Below are 25,022 nucleotides of genomic sequence, written 5' to 3' on the forward strand. Positions count from 1 at the left end.
TGTTATGACGTTATGACCAACTAATTACAGCTAGTTTATTCAGGGATCCAACTTTTGTTTACCAGGGATTCGGAAATTATTTGAGTGCTACTTGCCATGTTCATTGTTCATTGACTGTGAAAGCGGCGATTTGGGTTACGTAGCTTTTATGTACAGTAAGTTTAAGTTAAGCAAGTTTTTAAGTACAGAATACAGAGCATAGAACTAGAAGTTACACACGCGCCGCAATGTTTGCTGCACGGACTATGAATTTAGTGGCAGCGAGTTAAAGCAGTAGCTTTGCGACAGAAACAGCGCATCTGTTTCAAACAGGTTCGGTGAGTTATGTGAGAATTTTCAAGAATTTTCGTGGGAATTTTGGTGTAGTGGGCGTGTTAATAAATTTGTTTTTTTTATTAAGTTCTTACGAATATAACTTCATTAATGTTGAGGCCAAGTTAAGACGCTAACAATGATCAGTATAAAGGGTAGGATCAGTGGCGCGGGAACTTCTTCCAGACTGGGGGGGCTGAACCATAATAGAAATCAACCTAGGGTACCCCCAAATCTAGTTTTCTCACCAGTTTTAGGCCACTTATTTTTCAGACCTTGGCCTTTTCAACAACAAAAAAAAACACACACACGAAAATATTTTCAAAAAGTGAGGTATTCCGTCTCAGCTGAGTGAAGAAACTACCGTTTTGGCAACCTGGAGTAAAGGTTTTAATCTGCCAAATGAGTTGCCGAGCCAGTGAAATAGGTGGATTTTTCACTTACATGCTTTCTTCCTTTGTGACCCACAACCCCTAATTTGGGGAGGACAAGCTGCCCAACGGTTCCTGGCCTCATGAAACGTTGTGGGGCACCGCCCCCACGGCCGCAGAGTTGTGGGGGCAAGCTTCCCCCACTGCCCCCTCCCCCGGTTCCCGCGCCTATGTATGAATCTATGAAATTATGTTGGTAGATTTCCGATTTCGATTCCTCCAGCTGGGGGGGCTCAAATACATTACGAGCCCCCCCAGCCGAAAAGTTGGGGTGGCTCAGCCCCCGCTAGCCCCCCGGTTCCCGCGCCACTGGGTAGGATGCTGGCAATTCGTGCCCTCTTTGCAATTATAACTTGAACTTGCAGGGAATGTTGATGTTTCAGTTTTTGTGAAATCTCACTTTTGGTAGGGTGTCTTGCCAGGTGTTTTTGTTTATTGGTAAGCTATGCGAGACCACCATGGATAAAATGCACAACTGGATTCGTCAGTGATAGATAAAGATATACGTGAGCAGTAATCACCACAGATTTTGTATGTGGATCGCTATTAAATGTAAATTCAAATGGATGGTTGCTGATGGCCCTGATGGGCTCATTGACATGTTGGTATGAAATATTGGCATGTATTTAGAAGTTGTAACTCATACGCAAGGTTTCAAAATTCAAATAAGCAGCAACCATCAAGATGAACTGAAACTGAAACTGTCCATATTAAGGGCCTATATTTGATCATTTGAATGACATTTTCAGAGACTTTGCTCCATCATCAAGACCATTGATATATAAAAGTGCATGCAATGGGGTCTTCAAACACAAGTCACTGTGAAGATTACACTGTATTGCCAGTTCACCAGCATGGTTCTCTCATGGGAAATGTTTGTGTACTCCTCAATGAAGAGTGGCCCAGGAGTACTACAGCCAGGTTAGTTAAATTAAGGACACTACCTTGTACCTTGTAGAATACGAGCTGCTTGAGGTGTTCTCTATGCCTGTTTTGCTCGCTCTTTGCTTGAATTTCTTAAAGGAAATAGTTCACTTTTAACATGGGGTTTTAAACTGGAATAGCAGTTTCGTAGCTTGAGCTGAGACTAGCACAAATCAGGAGCTTTTACGGCTCAACGATCACCCTAGACGAAGATATTCCATTTCTCGTTCCGAAAAGAGTGCCTTGCAGAGGAATGCGTGCCTTGCACAGGAATGCAGCCACGTCATCGTCAGCCAATCAGCATGCTGCTTACAGCCAATGCAGTATGCGTAGGTTTGAACAACGCAATATGATTGGTCAACACGTAATAAGCTTCCGCGTCAAACATTATTTTACATAGAATATAGTTCGTCCTATATTAAAATATAGAAAATAATTGTTTTTACAAAAAGGTTTTATTTTGTTTCATGATCATTTTGAGCATAAAAAATCATAAATCAATAGCAAAATACTAATTTCAGGAAAGTGAACTGTTTCCTTTAACCCGCGCCCTGCTGGGGGGGGGTGTTTGAACACCCCCCCCCCCTTGTGGTTTTTCGCGAATATCTCAAAAACGGCGGCGCGGAGCGCCGCCGTTTTTGGTACACCTTATCATGCATCAATTCTACACATGTTGTGAAAATTTCAGACCAAGGTCGTTCAAGGTCAGGTCACCAGGTCACTTGAAGTGACCTCACCTCATAAAAAGTTTCAATGTCTGTCATAGCTACACCAAGTGACCGATCGCTTTGAAACTTTCAGCGATTGCTAAGAGCAATAGCATGTACAAAATGTATATCTCAGAATTTTGATATCGATGACCTAAGGTCAGGTCAATTTTGCGACCTCCCCATTATAAGTCAATGGGAGAAAATTGAAATGCGTCTCTTTTGGACGAAAGACATTATAAACACTCCCAAACACTGAATTACAAGTGGTTTAGACACACTGAACATGAAAATGGTGTCCGTGACCCCTGTTTATGCCCTGAGGTCATCTTAGGTCACGAATGGTATCTAACAGTTTTTCGCAAATAACTTTTGATAGAGGCATGCTAGAGCGATGAAAACACCTTAGATGTGTTCAGCTCGACGATACGGATCGATCGACTGATATGCAACATGACCCTTTCCGGTCAGGTCATGACCTTGACTTGAGGTCAAATTTTCAAGTTGACCTTTCAAGGTCAAGTTATAGTTCATTCGATGCGTCTTGACGAGAGGAGCACGATGCCGGTAAAAGTAAACTCGTACAAGGCTTGGGTCAAAAGTTATTGCAGAAAAACTGTTTCCGAAAAAATCGGCTATTTTTGCAGTTTTTGCCCCCTGCAGGCAAAACCGTTGACGTTAGGTCAAATCTGAGAGAATTACTCAGAAAGGGCGTTAATAGGGCTATCGAATGCGCTTTTCCGCGGCGCTGTAGCTCTATTGGTTCCCGAGTTATGCGTTGGCTTCTTGGAATTTTTCGACATTCGACCTGGAAATCGGCGAAATTTTGCCTTCAATGACCTCTGGTGACCTGACCTTTGACCTGACCAAAAAATTGACCGAAGTGATTTCGTCATTATTTTTGACGCTCTTTCGAACGCCGCCTTCCGCGTATCGCTACGTGGCCCAGGAGCCGAGTTAGAAGGGGGGGTGTTCAAACACCCCCCCCCCCCCCCCAGCAGGGCGTGGAAATCCAGGACCCCCAGCCGGGCGCGGGTTAATCTTCTAAGTGGTTACTGGTTTGTCTGTGATTTTTTATCAATATGACACATGACACGGGACATACATGTCCTGGTATTTCATGTGATATCAATCTCACTTAGCATTGAGACATGCTTTGACTTTGTGGATTCAGACATGTCCTTTGGAAACAGTTGAAGACATCTGACATATAGACATCTGATTAACCCGGCCGGGCCCGGGGGGTAATCCCAACCACCGCAGCCCGGGGGGGGGGCGTTTTTCGCCCCCCCTGTCTAACTCCGTAAATAAGAGAGCTACGGAAACAAAAGCGATACCAAACGAAAGGTCCTTACGAGACGATTCCAATGCACCTAAAATTTTTGACCTCAGGTCAATTTTCAAGGTCAGAGGTCAAGGTCAAAGGCCAAAACCGGCACATGTGTAGTGATCTCAAAGTAAGCCTTCTAGAGGACGGCAAGCTGCATCAAACCGGCAAAATTGGGTGTCAAACGAAAGAAGAGAATCTGAGGATTCTGAAAATGTGCTCTAAATCAAAGGTCAAGGTCAAGGTCACGCTCAAAATTGACCTCAAACTTGGCACTTTTTCGCACATCTTGCGTGCTAACTTCCAAGATGTTTTGAAATGTTTTGAGGCTTATCAGTTCCCTATTTGTGGTTCATCTTACGATACAAGGCTGCTCAAAGGTCAAGGTCACAGAAGAGTATCCCTGCTAGAGACTATTTCACTTATTAAGTTAGTAATAATAAATAAGACAATTTTGCCATCCGGAAGCTCTAAATGAAGGCTTAGAGGAAAATAGATGCCAGATTTGTGATCAGCGGGTACAAATCCATCATAAACGACCTTTCATGTGTCAAGGTCAACCAGAGGTCATTCGAGGTCACATGAGGTCAACATGAAACTTGACCTTTTCCGAACAAAATATATATCATTCGACGCGGCTTGACTGGTACCACTGCCGTAGCTCTAGGACCATTTTTGTCGAAGTTATTTGCGAAAAACTAAAACCACATTTCGGGGTCGTTGACCTGACCTCTGACCTCAGGTCACCAAAACTATTTTTCTATTTTTCTCTAGGTCAAACGCTACACAGCTGTGCTCGTAATTTGTCTTTATCTCTAAAACTCTATTTTTAGCAGCTATTTGAAGTTTGCGTCTGTGACGCCGAAGTTTGCCGTGCAGGGGTCTAGAAAAATGCACCTTGTGACGTCATCAAGGGGGCTAGGTCCAAAATTTTTACTTCAGAAGATGTCAAATTGATGGGAGAAAAGGTACTGAAAGTTTCGCCTTCCTATCCCTAAGCGTTCGGGAGTTATCGCAAATATTCGCCAGGGGGGGCGAAAAACGCCCCCCCCCCCGGGCCCGCGAGGGTTAATGTGTGGAAGGTATCATTTCCATCAAGCTTCTTCAGCCTGCCAGCTGCCTTGTGCAGAGCCATCCAATGACACAGCTGACCCCGTTCTGCCAGGATGCGGACTCTGCAGGCTTCGTGTGAGGAGTTCCCTGCCTGCCTGGCGCTGGTGGAACAGTCTCGACCCGACACGGTCGTTGGTCACGCCAAGCTGTCACCAGTGCCAGACCGAGATGACGCTCTGTTTGTCGAGTCTGGTGAGACTTCTCCCTGTCCCGAGGTCGGTGACACTACGGTGAACCAAATCAGGTTCCTTTCCTGCTCCTAGTCCGATGCTATTATAAGTGTCGGGAGTCCGATGATAATACCCTGAGTCTCATGATACTCACGGGAGTCCATTCAGGCGCCCAGCCCTTCCCTGAGTACGATGAGACGACGCCTTCTTCCCTGCCCTGAGTTCGATGATACTGTCGGGAGTCTGATGATACTGCCAGAAGGCCGGTCAGGAGCCCCATCCTGACCAATAGTCCGAACTTAGTCTGATGAGGCGTCTGCCGCGCTGTCTCGAGTGTGATGAGCCATTCTCTCTTTCTGTCTTGAGTACGGTGACTCTGGCACTAACCTGAGTCCAGCAAGGTGCCCCGCTCTGACCCGATCGTGCCAGTGGCGCTCGAGTCAAACACGAACATGGTGTTTACAGCTGTTTGTTTTAATGTGTTGATCTGTAACTTGGTGCCGGGTGCTTTGTAATGCACTGATATAGTTGTAAAGTTTGCGTGCCTTTGGTTGATCGAATGTCAATGCTGATGGGTTATCCCTCTCGCAGTGGTTATATCGCCAAAGCTGCGAGGGAGAGGCCTAGGCAGGCATCTGATGCAGCTAGCAGAGGAGTATGCTGCCAGGTGGGTTAGTGTGTCTACTTCTTAACCATTTTTCCCAAGTTTAAGCAACAAACTAACTTTAGTGACGGAGCATTATTGACTACATTGAATCGAATTAATTGACTAAAGTGCCCATTGCATTGTAGCATCTGCCACTGTACAGCTTTTTATGTCAAGAACTGAAGTTTCTTTTGTGTATTTCGTGTATTTCGATCTCGACCTAGTCCACATTCAGCCATAGATATACCGCCGGGCGAGTTGGTTTCCCCAGCTGACGATCTATGGCCTCCGCCAGCCGCGGCTGCCGTCAGCTCTACCTGAGCACACACGACAAGCAGCGGTTCTACGCGCGGCTCGGCTACACGCCGTGCGCCCCGGTGGCCACGTTCGGCGGCAGTCGGCGACTGCTGAAGGTGAGACGTGGAAACAGACTGGCCGAGCGACCGACCGCGTTTGGCTGCATCACCGCGGCAGGTCTGGAAACAGTTTTGGGGGCCGGGTTACGGAGCGAATGTATCGACGTTTTCGAGCAGTTTCATTGTAAGCTCTGATGATCTCTCAATATATTCCTGCTGCTGCTTGTTCGCCACATCCTGTTCAGCCGGCCCCTAAAGCTGCTTCAGGAGGTACGACTTGAAGATGTTTTACGGCAGCCCTATCGATGTTCCACATTTTCCGCTACACTGTCCGCTTCAGTTTTCCCTCATAGAAGTCTTGATGGTGTTTTTATGCTTGTTTCGAATTTCAATTTCACTTTAGACACGTCAATGCACGGTCTCTGGTGTGGACTGACAGACTTGCACTACACCTTTTTGCATTTGAGATCAACCATTCGCCATAACTGTTTGAGGAGCCATTACGACAATCGGCATTGAGCACAACTATTCCGGCGTGGTGTGTTTCATTTCAGCCATTCAGCAAAATAGATTGAACACTGAAATGAACGATCTGCAAAACAGTTTAACAGTTCGCCAGACTACGGCATAGAGGGAGCCAGCTCGGCATATGACGAATAGTTTCGACCATTGACGATTTGTTTTGCACAATGTTGAACCATTCGTTCAATGTCGAGTTGTAGAGGAAGATCGCCGAATAGTTTTGCACAATGGTGATTCTTTGTGACCAACCGCCCATTTGTAGCGCCACCTATATGGCGAATGTGTACAAATGTTTTGCTCAATGGTCAAAAGCTAACGCAAAAAGGTGTACTTTTCAGACGGCCGAGGCAGGCTCACCGCGTATTACCAGTGCTACCACTGACCGAACTGCAGCGAGCGGACCGCCCACCGCCCCTGCACCACCCCCGCCACCGCCGGCGGGGGGCGGTGGCCCACCTCCGCCCCCACCGCCCCCTCCGCCCGCACCGACCGGTAAGAGACCAGCGCAGGACCAACCCACGAAGGAGTTCATGATGAAAATGCTGGCGGATTGATGCTGGAATACGGTGATTAGGTACCTAATTCAGATGGAAGCACGTCTTCCCGCTACTCATAGGTTGTTCCTACTGTTGTCTGTTATTGCCGACTGAGTGTTACCCCTTGTGCGCTTTCAGAGGGTGCCTTTTTAGGTGCGCCTGTGCGTTTTTACTGTGTAATTATGTGAAGTTGAATCACGTAACATTCGTTATTTGGGTAATTTACGAATCTGGATTAATAACAGATGCTAACAGCATATTGTGCTTGACATTTAAATTCTCTTTAATGATAGTACACTAAATTTTCTTTGCAATTTGGCAACAGGAAGGTAGGGAAACTATTATTCATGGCTGGTGTGGTCCTCCGCTGTGGTCTGTTGCGTAAATGTGCCACTTGGACTGTGAAGTGTGCTGCAGTGCCAAATTATTACTAAGGCCGGAGTCGTTTAAGCCTTTTTTTATATTTTACTGTTTTGCATTGCTCAATGTCCCACTTTTTCTACTCGTTTTTATGTGTGTTATACTAGTCGTGTCCATTTCTAGTCGCCCTAACCAGGCCAATAGTCAGGTCATTCAGCAAGCAAATGGGTTGCTAATCCCATTTATAGTCATTGTTATTAACGACCAGAGTTCAATACAAATTGTGTGAAAATGGTGCTACTAGGCTCTTGTGCGATGAGAATGTGAAGTCCCACTGTCGTTTGTAGGCAGCAGACAGTTCAACGTTACACTGTGCACACGGTTGGAGAAGTCAGTTGTTCCAGTGCCTAATTAGCCTAATTATTTCTAGCGTCCGTCTACGTTCACGGTCAGCGTTCTTGACCATCCGTTTCAGATATATTCACACAAGAGTCAATAAGATATGAGTTATATTTGTAACAGCCGACACGAGGATCGCGCGTCCACCCGCGCCCCAGCCCCGTACGCCGGCCCAAACGGCCTCTGCCTGATTGGATGCCTGACTTCTGATAGATGAGGATAAACGTACAGCCAGTGGGAAAACGCTAAAAACAAGTCAACTAAATTGACGTTCCAGAATGACGATAAAATGAAGCAGTGAACACAGGAGGGTTATGCAGGGTGCGTATGTGACCTTAGAGAGCACCAACAGATACACTTTGTGCCCACAACAGGTCCGACGCGCGCTACACAGCGGGCTAACGCTATGAGTTCGACACACAACAATGAACACACGGTACAGAGGACGACGGTGAAAACAGGACGCCTGGGGCGATTTGATCAAGGTTCGTGAAATTTACACGTGACGTTTAGCATATAGAAGGCCCATGGAGCGGGAGAAGTTCCAAATCTCACGTGACTAATATGCCCTCCGGCGCCCTGTTTTCACCGGCGTCCGATAGACACCGCACACGCGCGAACTCCCTCGGTCATAGATTATTGCCGTACCTCCCATAACACTCTTACCCTGATATAAAACTGGGCCGGTTCAGTAATAGCGCAGCGATATTGCATACCATCTGAAAGAGAAGGGCCCCTCCCGGCCGGTTAAGACATGAGCCCACACACACCGCAGCGTTCGTCAGTTCGCCGCTGTCGTACCGTACTGACCTGAGCGGTCGGCTATTTGTGATCGGTGAGCCGGTCTGTGGTCGCCGCTGGATCCCGAGGTAGCGCCAACGAGCCGGGGAGGCTGACCTCAGAGCACAGCGCCCACAGACACTGCCGGCGGACGGCCACCACCGACCAGCGCCGGCGCGACGGACAGGCGGAGCGAAACACCCGATACGGGCCGCAGTGGACGGACCTCGGGACCGCCGGCCCGTAACTCCGACCAGTTTCCCTCACTGCCTGATTCAGACGGCTGACACTTCCCACCCAACAGATACAGACATGCAGACAGATCGCAACACACACAAACACGCCCTAAAACAGTCTACAATCATCCTAGCATCGGTTAATTGACCCGGATAAACACAGGAATGTATCGTACCATTCGCACAGCCTCGGAGCTCTGCTGACACTCGCGGAGCCAGCTGTCCGTAAAAATATCGCACTCCGACACAGCCTCAGCCCCCTGGCCAGATTCCATGGACAGGATAGAGCTATGCAACTGATGGAACGACTCTCAGTCCGTACGTCCTGGCTCCCTGAGCGGCGGGAGGGCTGGCGCCACAGCATTGCAACTAGCCGAGATACGTTCACAGAACACAGAACACTTACTTCTCATAACTCACGAGTCTTGCAGAACACGACGGTCCAATGAGCAGACGTCCGCTGTAACTAGATACGGCAGCAGAATCCCTCTGCCTGCCCTGAAATCCCTTCACTCCTCGTCGCTGGTGTCGCAGCTCCATGCGGGCAGTTCGCGGGGCCTCCGCGTGGATAGGTCCAGTAACCGGGCGGCCCGGGCCGTGGGTTTGACGCCGCCACTGGTCCACAGCACCAGGACCTGGCTTGGTTTGGCTTGGTCGGGGAGTGGTACCGACCGGCCGTGCAGGACGTATAGCAGGTGACCGGTGGCTGAGTAGCACAAACTGTGGGGTACAGAGGGACACGTTAGTTCAATTAGGCTGTAGGCAGGAACGTATGAAACAATGACATCAATGTCACGAAACGGATACAACCAGCGACAAAGCGACAAAAGCTCAGGCACAATTGACTAAGGATCAGTGAAAAGTGGCATTAACACTATATTGTAATCCAGAAGCAAGCGAATCACATTCGGACACAACACTAAGTGACGATGGAAAGCGGTCTTTACTGACTGACATGAACACACTTCGAACATTTTGATCGTTCACGTGATCATTACTTATTCGAGCAATTATATAGCAGCGGACACGGCCGCAGTCATCTCTCCTGTACTATCCCCGTCCCCTCCTCTTCACTATCGAGGAGTCTCGGCGCCCTAAAGCTCCAAATCATTTACTAACAAAAACAGCAATCAGCGAACATCATCTCACCTGGTGACCTGCAGTCCTACTGCGGCCGGCGGCGGCGCCAGCGGCTCCCCTACCGGCCGCAGCAGCCACGTATCCCACAGAGTGACAGTGCCCTCCTCGTGGCCGGCGGCGACCACGTTCACGGCGCGGCCCTCGGTTAGTGCCGAGACCGTCACCGCCGTCACCTGACGAACACGGGGTAGAGGATCTGCTGAGTCAATTGGTGGCACTGGGCAGGTAGGTCAGCTGGTGACATACTGGGTCAATGGTCAGGCTGTATTCAGTCACTGGTTGACTGTCTACACTGCACAATGTCCCAGGCTAGCCGAGAGAGAGTAGCTATAAAATCATCGAAGGCCGACCTGCAATTGTTATCTAAGAAAAGGTTCGGTTACAGCCTCAAGATTGATAGCGATTGGGGGTCTTATTATCATCCCACGACATTTTACAGCAAACAGCCGTGAGATCCCCACAGCGCGGCGCCCACCCGGGCGATCCACGGTCCCCCGTCATCTCACCTTTCGCGGACAGCCGCGGTGCGCCGCCGTCCGTCCGTTGATGGTGATCAGCTCCAGTGTAGAGGCCGCCGCCGCAGGGGCGTCCCACTCGCCGTACGCCACGATCAGGTCCCCGGCTGTGGGGCTGACGGCTAGGGAGTGGACGGCGCCTGCCACAGAGAGACGCCGCACCAGCTCCAGACTGGCGAGAATCAGCGGGAGAGGTCAGATCAGTGCGGGCAGTGCAATGACGACAGAGGAAGGCAAACAAAAAAAAAAGCAGATAAGTACAAAAAAGACACTAACTAGAGTTGATGGACATGACGATTGACGAATCCATAAGAAACGCTGGACCACAGAGCAAGTAGAAGAAAAACTTACTGATCCTGCCATACTTGACATTGCCCTCACCCTCGCCTACCCTTCGATCCCCTTTCCACGCCTCCCACCCCATCTCCCGCCGCACTCACGTGTTGGTGTCCCAGATGGCCATGCTGCCGCCCCGGTCTGCGGCTACCATCACCGAGAAGCTGTCACACGGCTCCAGGGCGGCTAGCCGACGAAGGCCGAGACGCACCAGGCGGACGCCGGCCGCCGCCGCCGCCGGGCGCGTGTCGTACACGTGCACGGCGCCCGAGCTGAGACCCACCCAGAGTCGGCCGGCGGAGAAGGCGCACAGATCCACCTGACAGGGGCGGAATGGGGTGGTTAGGCCACCGAGAAAAGGTCGGCGGCGGGGATATCCGCTGGCCGGTGCTTGCGAGAGAAAACAGCGGTTGGGAAACCAAGGGTGAAAGCAGACAGACTGCTAGGTACCAGCAAGGAGCATTTGCAGCAACCGAGTGAGACGAGCAAACCGAAGAACCTAATGGACTGTTGTATTATACATCGCCAATAGCATTGTTTTGTAACTTAAGTCACGCTATATTAACTTTTGATATCGCACAAGACAAAACTCAAGAATTCAAACACGCTGCAAGTAAGGCTAGCGCTGTCCCATCCGGTCGACCCATGAGACCGCCAGCTTCCTCACCTTATCGCCGGGCGGCGGCGCGACCACCGGCTGCGTTTTCTGCGCCTGCCGCAGCCGCACCAGGCCGTCCGGCTGGCCCCAGTTGGCGAAACTGATCTGGTCAGCCGGGGGAGGCGGAGTGACCACGTGTCTGCGAGTCTCTCGCCACAGCTGAGTGCAGCAGGTGCTCGGGGGTAGGGCGAGCACGGCGCCGGCCGGCACGGTGCGGAGACGGCGCACGGGAGCGCCGAGGGGCCGCTGCCACACCACGGCAGGAGCGGAGCACTCGGGAGAACCGACGTACTCGCCCCAGCGCAGGCCAGTTACCGTAGGTAGCAGCGCCGGCTGAAGAGGCAGGGGGGGGGGTCAGGACACAGGCCATAATAGATTCCAGACGGGCAGACCCACACGCAGTTCGGAATAATTGGTAGTATTGTCCTTCGTCGCATAATCATCATAGCCACTCCTCTCTCAGCAGCCAGCAGTGAACACTCGCAAAACCTCCCTCCATCCCTTCCTTCCCTAGTCTACCCCTTCGTCCGTTCGTCTGTTTGACTCTCCCCCGACTATTTCGCTCCTTCTATCCTCACCTCTTTCACCGGCAGCTGTATGTTAACATGTGTCCGGTCGGGTATGTGCGGGTGTGCTGAGCGGAACAGTCGCCGCGGCATCTGTCCGTACGTGCGCACCATGGTCAGCCGCGCCTGGCGAGCCATCGCGTCCTCGCACCGGTGAATATCGTAGCCCACGTATGTCTGTAAGGAAGGGGGTATCAGACGGTCAGTCAACACACGGTAGTGACAGAGTACGAAACAAACAAAGCGGAGGATTTAAGCAATGATTAAAGACGCAACTGAAAATAATTCAACGTTTGACCGAAACAAAAACAACGGAAAAACATAATAGCAATATGACTTTTAATAGCAGTTGCTACGCTTACATTCCTCATTCCTTTTTTATATATGCATGTGCTTGTGCACTCTGCATGTCAACCAACAACAACGTCTAACAACACTAGTATATCGGCGCTTCCCGCGCTGGTCCCCAAGCTCCACTCACCGCCGGATGGAACACATTGACCGCCTGCACGGCCGCCGGGCCCGTCTGTTTGTACCCAAACACCAGGTCGATCCAGTGGGGCAGCTCTCGGCGCACCAGTTCCGACTCGAGCGCCTGGCGCAGCACCAGCACCAGTAGCCGCGCCGAGTGCTGGCACCAGTCGGGCAGCACCACAGAGTCCACCGACTGACCCGACTGGCGGCGACCGATCTGGAAACCTGCGCACGGGTGGGCGGACCGTCACAGGAGGGTAGTGGAGAGGTAGGAGCGAACGTCAAACCCGTGCCTAGTCAAAGGACAGGCTGTAGCTGTGCATGTATAAGTGGGGGCGGTTGGCAGATATTCACAGTATCGTGTTTACATACAACAAAAAGCGCACACTTTGATGTAACTAACACACAGAAAACGCCCTGCTGAAACTAATTGGAAGTCACATTCCAATACCGCTTTTGGTCGCAAAAATGACAGTGTCTGTCTCGGCCAAATTACTTTGACAAGTAACTAGTCTGCACGGCTTGAGATCACTGTCCCAGACTAAGTGGACCCACCACCGTGCCGCTGCCACCTACCCTGACTGTTGGCAAACATCTCGTGCAGGAAGTAGAACTCTGGTATGAGCTCCTTGAAGTCGGTGTTAGAGGCGGAGCTGGACAGACGCCACACCTGCTCCACAGAGTGGAACGTCCGGTCCGGCAGGTCGAAATTGCCGTCTGCCGATACAGAAATGGAACGGGGGCTACGGTTACTTGGCTGGTGGGTGTTGGGGGAATTATATCGACAGTTCATAGGCAACCACCAGTCACACCATAGCAAACGACACCAGAAACTACCGCTCGACGCATTCATCATATATTTCCGAGAAAACTTCTTCCCTAAATTTGGTGAAGAATACACAATATAAAGTAAAACATCTGTCCATAATTTATCAGCTGTCCAACACTGCATTCTGTGTATACCACAAGCTCTGAGAACACAGCAACAATAAGTCACCCGTGGTGCCAAACTATTTCCCAGCTCCACTCACCCTGGAACTTGAGGAAGAGTTGTGTGAAGGGCGGCATCCTGACCAGGAAGTGCAGCACGATGCCCGAGTTGGAGTAGTGTGTGCCGTAGTGGTACGGACCGTCGATGCCCAGCCGCTCGGGGGAGCCAAACATCTCCGACTGCAGGTACTGTAAGACAGGGGGCGGCGTCAGTACGGGCCGTCGATGCCCAGCCGCTCGGGACTGCCGAACATCTCCGACTGCAGGTACTGTGAGGAGGGAGGGTAGGGGCCGTCATTTACAGTCGGTCGGTATCGGAGACAAGGTACTCTGACAAATAACGACCGGCTGGTTATATACCGAGCCACATCATTGTCGTGCAATACACATGCGAGACACGAATGCATTGGAAGAAACAAAGCCAGACAGCAAAACAAAACAACGATATTCTACACAGTTCAACGTATTTCAATATTTTTTTCAACTTGCACACCAAGTTACGCCATGTGACCATCCAACTTTTGACCTTGAATTATGCGTCACTTATAAAATTCTGTCCAACTAGGCTATCGGCCAGGCGTGCCCTATCGTACCTTGTACCGTTCCACGTAGTAGGCCTCCCGGGTGGGGTCCTGGACGCCCATGGGCCGGCGCAGGTCGCGGTACACGGCCGGGTCACTCAGGTCCAGGCTGGCCGACCGGTAGTCGCGTACCACGAACGGGAACACCGGGTACTGCATCAGGTCGTTGAACGTCCGGCCGGCCATCTTGTTCAGGTGCATCAGGTACTCGAAGTTGGTCAGGGAGCCTGCCAAAACACAGAAAATGGGAGGGAGGGTAGGGTCAGACGCAAGGCGATAAGTCAACAAATAAGAGGAACGGTCCTAGTCGTGGCACTGGAACAGCGGCAGTTGTAAATATTTAGCATGTTTTTAGAGTGTGGAGTCAGCTCACATGACAATGCATTATAGGATAGTAAATTGTATCGTAAGGTAAGCATATCTTTTAAGCATAATCCGCATCCGATTGGCGAATAGGCGAACAGCTAAGAGTTACAATTTGCACAAGGCTATCCCAATTCTCATACAACCGGTCGGCTCAATGGTCATGGGCATTCATCCACTGACCGTCTCGCCAGCGCTGAGTCAGGTCGGCCAGTGAGTCGCACTCGACCAGCTGCAGGCCGGGACAGGTAAACACTTCCGTCAGGAACCGCTCCCGGGCCTGTGGAGAGGACAGGAGGCACAGTCAGACATGATGAGTTGAGTAGTAACAGGCGAGTGGCGAGAAATTGGGACTACAAGTGACAGCTACACATTTTTTTCAGGCAACAATGAAAAATTTTCCCGAGCACAATAAAAAAACGAAAAATGATACAAAAAAGGAAAATCACAAGAGACCAAAGAAAGCCACAACGAATATGAGAAGCAGTAATGTCACAGCGAGACACGATTTTGACAGTGGCAACACCCTTCTGACTGCATCACGCGCCAATCACGCTGACAAGGCTATCAGCAGCCACTCCGCACCGCTGCGCCCGGTCGTCCCACCTACCTCTGTGGTGCTGAATGTGATGAGGTGAGTGTGTCCAGTACTCATGAACAGCTCCACGGCACACTCTCGCAGCTCGTACCGGCGACGGTGCAGCTCGCGAATGTCCTCACACGGCCAGCGCTGGTAGCCGCACTCGGACGAGCCCAGCACCTGAAACAGGGGGAGCGGGGTTAGGGGGCAGAGTCAACCATAGCCACAGTGTCAGACCAATGTCAGCGCTGGTAGCCGCACTCGGACGAGCCCAGCACCCAAAGCAAGACAGGGGCGTCAGACCAGCACCTGGAATAAGAGACGGACTTTCTGCGACCTTTTTGTGATGACCAGCGCGGCTAGTGGTCAAATTAGGAGGAGCTCAGCATTAATTTGTAAACACATGGTATGTAGGATTCAGGTGAGCAGCTTGTTGAATCTGCACCTGGGGCCATCGAGCACGGCGTGGTCAGAGCAACGATTGTAGCTGGTGTCCGGCCAGTCCGGCATCTGGAAGAGAGCGAAGAAAAGAGGGAGGGATAGAGGTCGGAGATTGATAGAGGGATAAAAAAGTCATGCAAGAGGGGAAGCCCACTAGCTAGGCCGGCTGCTGACGAAAAGAAAGAGAGGTAGAGGCAGGAAGAGGGGAGGAAAGGGGAATGAATGCAGAAAGCCCACTCACCATGCCGGCTACTGACGAACCCGTAGAGGCGGTCCGGTCCACCACGAAGTAGAGGTTGGAGTCGCTGATCAGTACCTCGCCGGGCACCCCGCCATCCAGAGCGATCACCTCGCACGGCGTCATGTACCTGCGGCAGGGGTCAGTTGAGAGGTGAGGTCACCAGCCCATGGGGTCGTACCCAAGACAAAGAGCAGATGACAGGTCATCACCTCAAGGAGCCAAGATCATGACAGGGACATTACCTAAGGTGCGTCACCTCGAGTCAATTCATGTGCAACAAAGTTAAAAACCCTGGTACTGTAAGGAACCCTGTCAGGTGAAGGGCGAGCTCCTGGGCTGTATTACTGACCTGACTCTGTCCATGTGGAACTGCTCGATGTACTGGGAGGACACCTCGGCCGCACTCGATGAGAACAGGTAGGACAGCGGAGCTGGCAGACGGTCGCTCTCTGAAAATGACAGACCAACATTCAGAAGTAAATAACCACATCGGGCGGCAGGAGACCATCAACTATCGAAATGAAACGGAGAAAGGACGTTTATTTTTTGTAGCTAGTTGCTATAGTTAGGACGCACACTTATTAATTACGATGCAACAAAGTACGCTACTTATAATGCAAGACTCAGTTGCGACACAGTCGCCGGTCGCTACTGATTAAACACTGAGATACCGACTACCACCCCGGTCTACCACTTACCGACACACTTGGCCGCGGTCGGCTGGAAGAAGCGTGCGGCCAGGTTGAGCCGGGTCTTTCTCAGCCGGTTCCGCTGCCTCAGGTAGCCCTCGGTCGGGTCCAGCTCCCAGAAACTGACCGAGAGAGAACACAGCGATGTGTGGACTGGAATAGCGTGAACATTGCAAACGACGAATATTACTTCAACATTACTATAAATTGGAGAGGTGGGTCATTGCCTTGTACTTTTGTTATCAGTTCATCTTCAACATGTGACATTTTCATTGGTTATAGTGTGTAAGAGGCCTATTCATCCACACTTATCACTCTTTGCTGCATGCCAATCATATCGCTTATGATCGTTAATTGCTTTTCGACTTCATCAGCAAAGCTTCTGGTTCAGCCTGGTGATGTAAGATATGAAATACACAAAATCTACAAACCTGTGCTGTGCCTGCGGCGGCGCCCAGGGCGCGCCCTGGTCGGCCATCTGTTTGACCACCCGTCGCCAGGCGGACTCCACGCGGGACTGCAGCATCGCAGACGCTCGGAGCACCTGAGCAGAACAGCGCACGATCGTCAGTTATATGGTTAGAGTGGGTACTATACGACGATGAGCTTCTCGGCTCACAGTAAGTGAATTCTTATTCACAACGATCCATTCCCTTTCCCATATTCCATGACTCGTATCAGAACACCAAGCAGTAACGGACAGTACAACAGCCCGTTGAAGACCGTCGTCGACCGTGACCGACGCGCGGAGGCCCGGTGGGCTGGGGGGAGGCTTACCTGAAGGTGCGCCCGGCGCGCCTCGTTCTGATGACACGTGGTGATCTCTGTGGCACGATGAGCCGCCTCACACACACGGTGGTAGTGATTCTCGTAACACTGCATCGCCCTGGGGACGCACACACCGGGAAGAGAAGTAGTTAGAAATTGGGGTAGACAACAGCTGCTGACCCACAACATGCCTCATGTGTATGGAGCATCTAACGAAAGAAATAAGGCAAACACCAAGAGTGGCTCTCAAGCACGACCAGGGCTGCGGAGTCGGAGTCGGAGTCGGAGTCGGAGTCGGTCGGAGTCGACAGCTGTGACCGGAGTCGGAGCCGGAGTCGGAGTCGATTTTAGAAACCCGAGCCGGAGTCGGAGTCGGAGTCACCGAAAATCTGTCGACTCCGCAGCCCTGCTAGGTCTGCGGAGTCGGAGTCGGGAGTTGGAGTCGGTCGGAGTCGACAATTCTGCCCGGAGTCGGAGTCGGAGTCGGAGCTGGTTTTTGAAAGCCGGAGTCGGAGTCGGAGTCGGAGTCGCCGAAAATCCATCGACTCCGCAGCCCTGAGCACGACTACACGCCTGCTTCGGTGACTCCCCCACCCAGCGGTGTAAGGTCTCTGCCCTCACCTTTTCTCGGCGGCCACGAGGTTTTTGCGCCACTCAGCCCGCCGCTCGGCCCGCTCCTGACGCCATAGGCGAATGGTGGTCTCTACCACTGTCCACTGGGCGCCCTTCTGGCGACAAAGCACAACAAGACAGTCAGATGGGCTGGGCAACACGGCTGGACACTTCACAACAACATAGAGCAGGACAGCTAGGTAGGGAAGTATCATACATTTTACACTTTCACCATTTACGACGGAAAAGGTAACCCTCGCCCATGTAGGGGGGGTTGGTGCAACCCCCCCCCCCCCTGAGGTTTTTCTTAGCTACACGCCGAACCGTTTCAGATAGCCTGCTCAAATTTTCAGTACCCTATGGGGCATCCTTTGCGCAACTTTTGGTATTTTTTTTGTCAAGGTCATGTCAGGTCACGGAGTTATGACGTCATAAAGGGAACAACCTCCGGCCAGATTTACGCTAAATTGGAGATTGCTTCACATTGGTATAAATGCCGACTGACCTGACACACTGATGGATTGTTTTAGAATCATAACTGGCTGATTTGACATTGGCACAATGTCCGTTGACCTTCTCAAGGTTACTAAAGGTCAAGGTCAGGTCAGTGACCTCGGTTGACCTGCTATGACTTCTTGCACTTGTATGCCTTTTCGGGGTATTTTGATGCCCTGAATTCGAATCTGCTATCCATTTCAGGCATCGTCGGTTGTTTCTTGTAGTTCATTTTGGGTCAGGGTCAGGTCAGTGACGTCACACGCCTGACGTGACCCAATGCACAAATGACCTTGCAGACTTCCGATGCTCCCAACGCATCATTTTTAGAGTTATGACATCGAAATACACACCAAACGATAGAGAATTGATCAAAGATCACGATAGTGAAGGTTTCAAGTCGATATCTCTTACCGTTTTGCCGCAATCGGCGCGGAAATCTGAAAAAGTTAGATTTTTCCGAAAATTTGACCTTTGACCGGTCATAAGTAGGTCAAATGTTGACCTAGGACCAAAAAATATACCACCAATCGCGAGATCTCGCTGAGAGCAATCCGTTGGTCTTTTCCGCTAAGCTCTACGACGCTCCGTTTTCAAACGCCAGGGGGGGTCGCACCAACCCCCCCCCCCTGCATGGGCGAAGGTGGCAAAACACCGTTTACGGGCGAGGGTTAACACCTAAAAACACACGAAAGACACATTACAACAAACAATTCCAAACATAAAATAAATCAGCACTTAACAGCATCTGTTGGAAACGTGATGATTCGGCAAATCACGGCTAAGGGCTTAGCCTCCAGCCCCGGCATTCACGGGTCGGCCGGTTCCGCGATTCCCCGTACCTGAGTGGGCGGCGGCGGCGGCGAGGGCAGTCCGTTCCTCTCCAGGGCCTCAGCCACCAGGCTGAGCGCTCCGTGCCGGCCCGAGGTGGCTGCCGAGCGCAGGCCGCGGCTCCGACCCTCGGAGGGAGGCGCCGACCAGCTCGGGGGCCGGCCGGGCGCCGAGGTCGGACCGGGGGTGACTGGGCTGGCGGGCGGCTCGTCCGGGGATGAGTTGATGGAGCCGGAGGTGGACTCGACGGCCGAGGCCGGGTCCGAGCTGAGGTCGGACGAGTGCAGCAACTCGTGGAAGAACAGGCTGAACTGGTACGCCTGTAGAGGACAGCGGTAAAGAATTTCAACTCAATGACCATGTACGACTGGCACACCAATTACGTAACTGAGCAGTGCTACCCACAGCTAAAAATCCAACCTGCATCATAAACTTCGCACTCGGGTTAAAAAGTGCGAATAACGAATCGAAAGTGAAATAGATTCGAAGTGTATCGTATCGAAATCGATCTAATTGTGATCGAGTGAATCGATTATATTAACCCTCGCCAGACCTATTGGTTTTCTACATACGCGCCGGCCGAGGGGGGGGGGCGGGTACGACCCCCCTCGCCGTTTCGCCCCTGGTGGAGCTAGCGCGTCGCGGAAAAAAACGAGCGTGTGCGCCGTTACGAGACGCAGAGATTGGTACCCGATTTTAAGGTCCTAGGTCAACCGGTGACCTCTGAGGTCAGGTCAAGTGCCCCAAGGTACGGTTCAGTTTTTGGTGAATAACTTCGCAAAAAAAGGCCGCAGAGCCGCGATTTTGGCAGCATCGTGCTTGCCTCGCTCAGGCGCGTCGAATGATATACTTTTTGTTCGGGTCAGGTCAACTTAGGGTGTTGACCTCAGGTCAAGGTCAGGTCAGCACCCCTAGGTCACGAAGTTGGTCGAAAGAGGTCATGTCGGAAGACCTGCCGATCATTCGATTCGGCAGGTCTTCCTGAGTCCATTGGTGGCTTTTCCGACTCGCTAGCTCAATTTGATCACGAGTTATTGACGAAAAACTAATATGACCTTGATGACGTCATAAATGACGTCATGCAAGGTCAACATTGCAAAAGTGACGCATCTAACCTTGCAAGGAGACGGAGTGCATCAAATCACGATTCTGTGTGCTTGAGATAGTTGGAGATCGTGCCCGGCGCCAGAATAGCAGTTTTCATTTTTCCCCTTTGACTTATAATGGTGAGGTCACGAAAATGACCTGACCTCATATGACCTTTAGGAAAAATCCGAGATATACAAGTTGTGAGACTCATAATGGATACTAGATCCTGCAAGTTTCATTTCCCTGTGACATGTCCTCTGGCAGTGAGGGCGTTGCAAAGTTGCGACATCTGAGGACCGTGCAGAGGTTCACTTATGACGTCATAGGTCAGTGAACTGACCTGACCCAAAAATGCGGTTGGTGTCAAAAGATCCGGCTTGAATCAAAGGTCAGGTATGCCAAGTTTCAGCTCTCTATCGCCAGCGTGTTCGGAGCTATCGCGAAAAAACCCTATGGGGGGGGGGGCGGCACCCGCCCCCCCCCCTCGGCCGGCGAGGGTTAATCAATTAAATCGAGAAGAAATCGTATATCGAATATCGAAAACAGCGTATCGGAAATGATTTGAGCACGACGACTAAGAACAAGAAAAATGTTCGCCCGTCACCACCGGTCTCCCATGAGTGCCCCACGGACCCCGTTACATAAGCCTTTGGAGATCGTTGTACCCCACGGCCGGGTAAATGGGATCCCAACGGCGGATTTTGGTACCCCACGGCGGTGTCTCGGTTCATACTCATACCTTGCTGGCGGTGTTGAGCAGCGAGGCCTGCAGCACGGCGTCCACCTGGGTGTCCATCTGAGCCAGGAACACGGCCACGAGTACCCGCACCTCGGACGGCCAGTCCGGGGAGCTCAGGGTCACCAGCAGCGTGCCTGGGGGGCGAGGGGAGGGGTGGGTGGAGATGAGCATATCAGAAGAACGAATTACTGATCAACGACGTACTGGGTGATAAAGACAGCACAACTGAAGTTGTCAAAGACGTCCTTGGTTCAGGGCTGATGTATCCACGAAACCATGCGAACTCTACACGTATATCCGAGATGTTTGGACAAAACTTGACAGGACTTGCAATCGCCGCGACTTCACCTTTTCATAGACTTTAAAACTACTCACACACCAAACGAACGCAACTAAACGAATAAGACACTAAGCACATCTATAGGACCATGACTGCACAATACTGGCCAATTCACCCGCAGTTAAACTGACAGCACACGTTCCCCACTCACCGAGCGCCGTTTTGAGTCCGGGCCGGTTCTGTCGGAGCGGCTCGGCGCGTCCCTCGGCCAGCGGCGTCTGTACACAGACGGCCACCATGGGCAGAAGCCACTCCAGGAACCGCACCGTGTGCTCCGTCACATCCGCCGGGTCTGAACGGCGCACGGTAGGGCAGGCGGGGTTAGCGGGGGACCGAGCCGGGTCAGCGAAGGTGACATTGCTGGTACAGAAGAGGCAACATGGATACGGCGGGCATGGTGACAGCGGGTTGAACAGTTACGTGTGTTGGTGGCATCATTGGAAGGAGCTGAAAGTTATAAATGTTCAATGAATAAAACGTCCCTTAAATTTTATTTAAAAAAAAAACAAATACAAATATAGTCGAATAGAGGCACTTCACCTCTGGTCAGACTATCGGTCGATATTCCACCCGGATCTTGATTCCACCCGGCTCCCATACCAGTCCAGCCCCAGTCGGCTCGAGCCCATACTCCCCTTCCACTTCCCCATCATGCCATCTTACCCAGGTAGGTGATGATATCCACAGCCAGCAGTAGGATCCGCCGGTGTCGCTCGCTGAGTTCCCAGCGCGAGGGTACCACCTGTCGCGGCCGGTCACCGTCCGCCACTATCTGATTCACAGAGTCCTGACGACGAGAGGTGGGGTTGAGAGGGCAGTCGGCGTACATGTGGGGAGGTGGGCTTGGCAGTGGGCGATTATGGACAAAGCTAATGATAATACCCTTCAACAATGGAGCGAGCATTGTTGAAGCATTGTTGAGCATAGCACCCATGCTTTTGGTCAAATGTTAAAAGTCGAAACGCAGGTGGGTGGGCGATTTTAACGGTCGACAAGCTGGACCAAATCGTTGCAATAGTAAGGAAAGGCGCCTATCAGGGAGTAATTTCAATTCCAGAGTAACATATTTAACAGCAGATATTACATAGGTATTAGCATGCGTTTTGTTTCCTTACCAGAATGGTGGACAGCGCAGCCTCGACGACGTCGAACTCGAGTCGCACCACGGTGACAGTGGGTGTGGACCCGGCGCCGCACTGCCGGTGCTCCTCCTCGTACAGGTAGTTGAGCACGAGCAAAAGGTCGTACAACACCTGGTAGGGGGCGGTGGGGGTAGAACAGTGTCAGATTGGATAACGGAAACCCGGAGTGGCGGCGTTCAACAGCCAGCGCCAGCGCCGAGCAGTTCGTCCTGACTAATCCGTTAAGATGCTCACAAATGCAACACTATACGCAAGCATGCCTAAGTAAGTATTTTGAGGCCGTCAGTCAAAGAGAATCTTATTTTATCTCATCTTAGTAATCGTCATAAATGTGGCAACTGGAAACTAAGAAGGGTTGGTCTCAGTTCGACGTTATCAATTATCATCAAATCCAAAGTTAACCCCTTGAAAAAAATATAAAATTGCACGTCTGCGAAGCTAGTTAGCCGCGTTCTTACCTGGAAGTGTTTGGACTGCGTGGATAGCACCAGCCTCTTGGTGAGCGAGGTCAGCAGTCGGGTGATGTCGTCGTACAGGATCTGGCGCTGACTGGTGCCCAGATCGGTCAGCTGGAGAGGCAGGTGGGCCAGCCGCACGGCGGCGCCGCACACCGACTCGACCAGACCGTCGTCCAGCAGCGCGCCGATCCAGTGCTCCACCTGGGCAGGGACGGACAGGATAGAAAGTCAGGCGAAGGTCGCACGAGAATGGCTTGATTGGGAAGCGAGTTGATCCCAGCCAGACATCGTGGGAGATCTAATTGGGGAGTCGCACAGACCGTTCAGTTGGCTGTGAGGGATCCACGACACCATCTGTTTAACCAATCCCTTCTCGCGGCTCCATCAAACATATATAATTTACACCCCTTTCCGCTCACACAAACCCTGTCAACCCACTCCCCGGCTCTCCCATGCCGTCCATCTCTAGTTTACCGGTAACACTCCCCACTCGCTCATCCATACACTATCCACTGTCGCTCATCTCTACACTACACACTCGTCCCATTGTATCTTTTGAACACTCGCCAACCATTAAACCGCCCTATTTCCACTCATACCAGTTATTACTCGCCCCATCACCCGCTACTCCACTCTGTGCACGCACCCCAGTGATGATCAGCTCCAGGTAGTTGATGATGTTGTGGCACACGCTGATGTCGCCGGTCGAGGCGGGCAGCAGGGCCAGTAGCAGCGTCAGAGCGCCCGCCTGCACCTGCTGGATGGGCCCGCGGCCCGGCGGGGCGGCCAGCACCATCCGACGGCTCGCCTCCAGTACAGACGCCGTGGCGGGGTGGGAGTGCAGCTGGTTTCCCAGCAGGTGGAAGCCGCAGTCGCGGGTGAAGTGGTGTAGCGCGGAGGCTGGTGCACGCTGACACCACACGCGCAGCAGCTGTGGGTGATGGGGAAGCGATGATGATGCGTTACCGGCCGTAACCTAAGGGGATAGATAATGAGGAGAGCTACGATAATGACATGCGAATACCGCAGCAATTATATGACAATTTAACAAGCAATTTAATATCTAATAGTTTCTTTGCACCTTCTTCGCTTATCCGATAATGGTCAAAGACAAAACTTCCCGACGTCTGGCCAGAAAGAAAACCCTCCCTCCCACCCTACCACCCCATCATCCGCTCACCTTGAGGACAGCGGCGCGCACTGCGGGCTCATCATGGTTGGCCATGACACAGAGGTGCTGAGCGCGCACCTCCGCCCACATAACCGGTACGTGTTGTTCGGGGAGGGCCAGCAGCGCCGGGCCGAGCAGGCCCATCAGACGGGCAGCCATCTGGCCGCCCGAGACCGACGAGCGGTCCGACACACTCTGCAAAACACGGACGGAGGGATGACATTACCACACTGCCGTGTGCGCTAGAAAGTGACGGCAGCACGAGGAAAACTAAACACATTGGTAATGAGTTGTAGCCGGCGTGAGGAGGGCTCACTAAGGTAATATTCTAAGCGAAAAGTGTCTTCTTCCTAAGTCAAAACAACGCTATGTAAACTGTTACGTAAAGATGTTCTTTACAACAAGAAATTTGCAGACAGCGATCAGTTTGGCCAAACAAGAAGCTACACACAAATTGCAATGTACGTGACGCATCAAAACCCGATCATCCCTAACCACAGACCCCTTGGCGCAACACCTGTATCTCCATTTCGTCCACCCACCTGAGTCTCCGACTCCTCTGACGCCTCAGACTCTCCGCGCATGCGCCGCGCGAGCAGCAGCAGCGGCGAGCAGGGTCCGGTCGGCGTCTCGCCGACGGGCACCGGCGAGGGTGGCACGGATCCAGCGCGCGTGTCCGCCTCTTCCGACGGCGAGACGCTGCCGCTGCGGCCGCGGGCGCCGGCGGGCGGCCGCTCCGGCGACGCGGTGCGGGCGCGCGCCGACCTGGGGGACGCAAAATGCAGTTAAGAGATGGAAGAAGTGACTGACAGGACAGAGACTCAAAAATGCTAGATGACATATGCTGCAAGTGCACATTGCAGACATAAGACAAATGCTTGTCGAATATGATTCACAGCATATAATCAGCAGCTATAGCGACCGGCTAGGACAAGTAGGCAAAACTGGCGTACGATTTTCGGTTTGCCCAGCAAACAAACCACG

The 25,022-nt window shown here is 51.8% G+C and overlaps 2 protein-coding genes and 1 long non-coding RNA gene across 3 annotated transcripts; 1 reads left to right on the top strand and 2 right to left on the bottom strand.

The window, feature by feature from the left end:
* Nucleotides 1–340: 340 nt before the first annotated feature.
* On the top strand, nucleotides 341–7,704 carry LOC122389947 (N-alpha-acetyltransferase 80-like). Its single transcript, XM_043382459.1, has 6 exons — nucleotides 341–360; nucleotides 1,493–1,664; nucleotides 4,867–5,006; nucleotides 5,576–5,651; nucleotides 5,926–6,043; nucleotides 6,847–7,704. The coding sequence occupies exons 2-6, from the start codon at nucleotides 1,540–1,542 to the stop codon at nucleotides 7,060–7,062; spliced, it is 675 nt and encodes a 224-aa protein (XP_043238394.1). The 5' UTR covers nucleotides 341–360; nucleotides 1,493–1,539; the 3' UTR covers nucleotides 7,063–7,704.
* Nucleotides 7,705–7,896: 192 nt separating this feature from the next.
* Nucleotides 7,897–16,137, bottom strand: LOC122389933 (lysosomal-trafficking regulator-like). The gene is made up of 14 exons (XM_043382443.1): nucleotides 16,054–16,137; nucleotides 15,705–15,831; nucleotides 15,053–15,202; nucleotides 14,626–14,722; nucleotides 14,092–14,306; nucleotides 13,540–13,687; nucleotides 13,085–13,225; nucleotides 12,516–12,733; nucleotides 12,047–12,211; nucleotides 11,478–11,801; nucleotides 10,915–11,129; nucleotides 10,466–10,646; nucleotides 9,969–10,132; nucleotides 7,897–9,539 (listed from the first exon to the last, which is right to left on the bottom strand). Exons 1-14 carry the CDS (start codon nucleotides 16,065–16,067, stop codon nucleotides 9,329–9,331), a joined length of 2,370 nt encoding a protein of 789 aa, XP_043238378.1. The 5' UTR covers nucleotides 16,068–16,137; the 3' UTR covers nucleotides 7,897–9,328.
* A 265-nt stretch (nucleotides 16,138–16,402) lies between these two features.
* Nucleotides 16,403–17,279, bottom strand: LOC122389941. The gene is made up of 3 exons (XR_006258046.1): nucleotides 17,171–17,279; nucleotides 16,825–16,937; nucleotides 16,403–16,515 (listed from the first exon to the last, which is right to left on the bottom strand). It is a non-coding gene; the product is annotated as an uncharacterized LOC122389941 (long non-coding RNA).
* Between the last annotated feature and the right edge of the window lie 7,743 nt (nucleotides 17,280–25,022).

This window comes from Amphibalanus amphitrite, unplaced genomic scaffold (assembly GCF_019059575.1).
Source record: "Amphibalanus amphitrite isolate SeventyFive unplaced genomic scaffold, NRLGWU_Aamphi_draft 000377F_arrow, whole genome shotgun sequence".
NCBI classification, from domain to species: domain Eukaryota; kingdom Metazoa; phylum Arthropoda; class Thecostraca; order Balanomorpha; family Balanidae; genus Amphibalanus; species Amphibalanus amphitrite.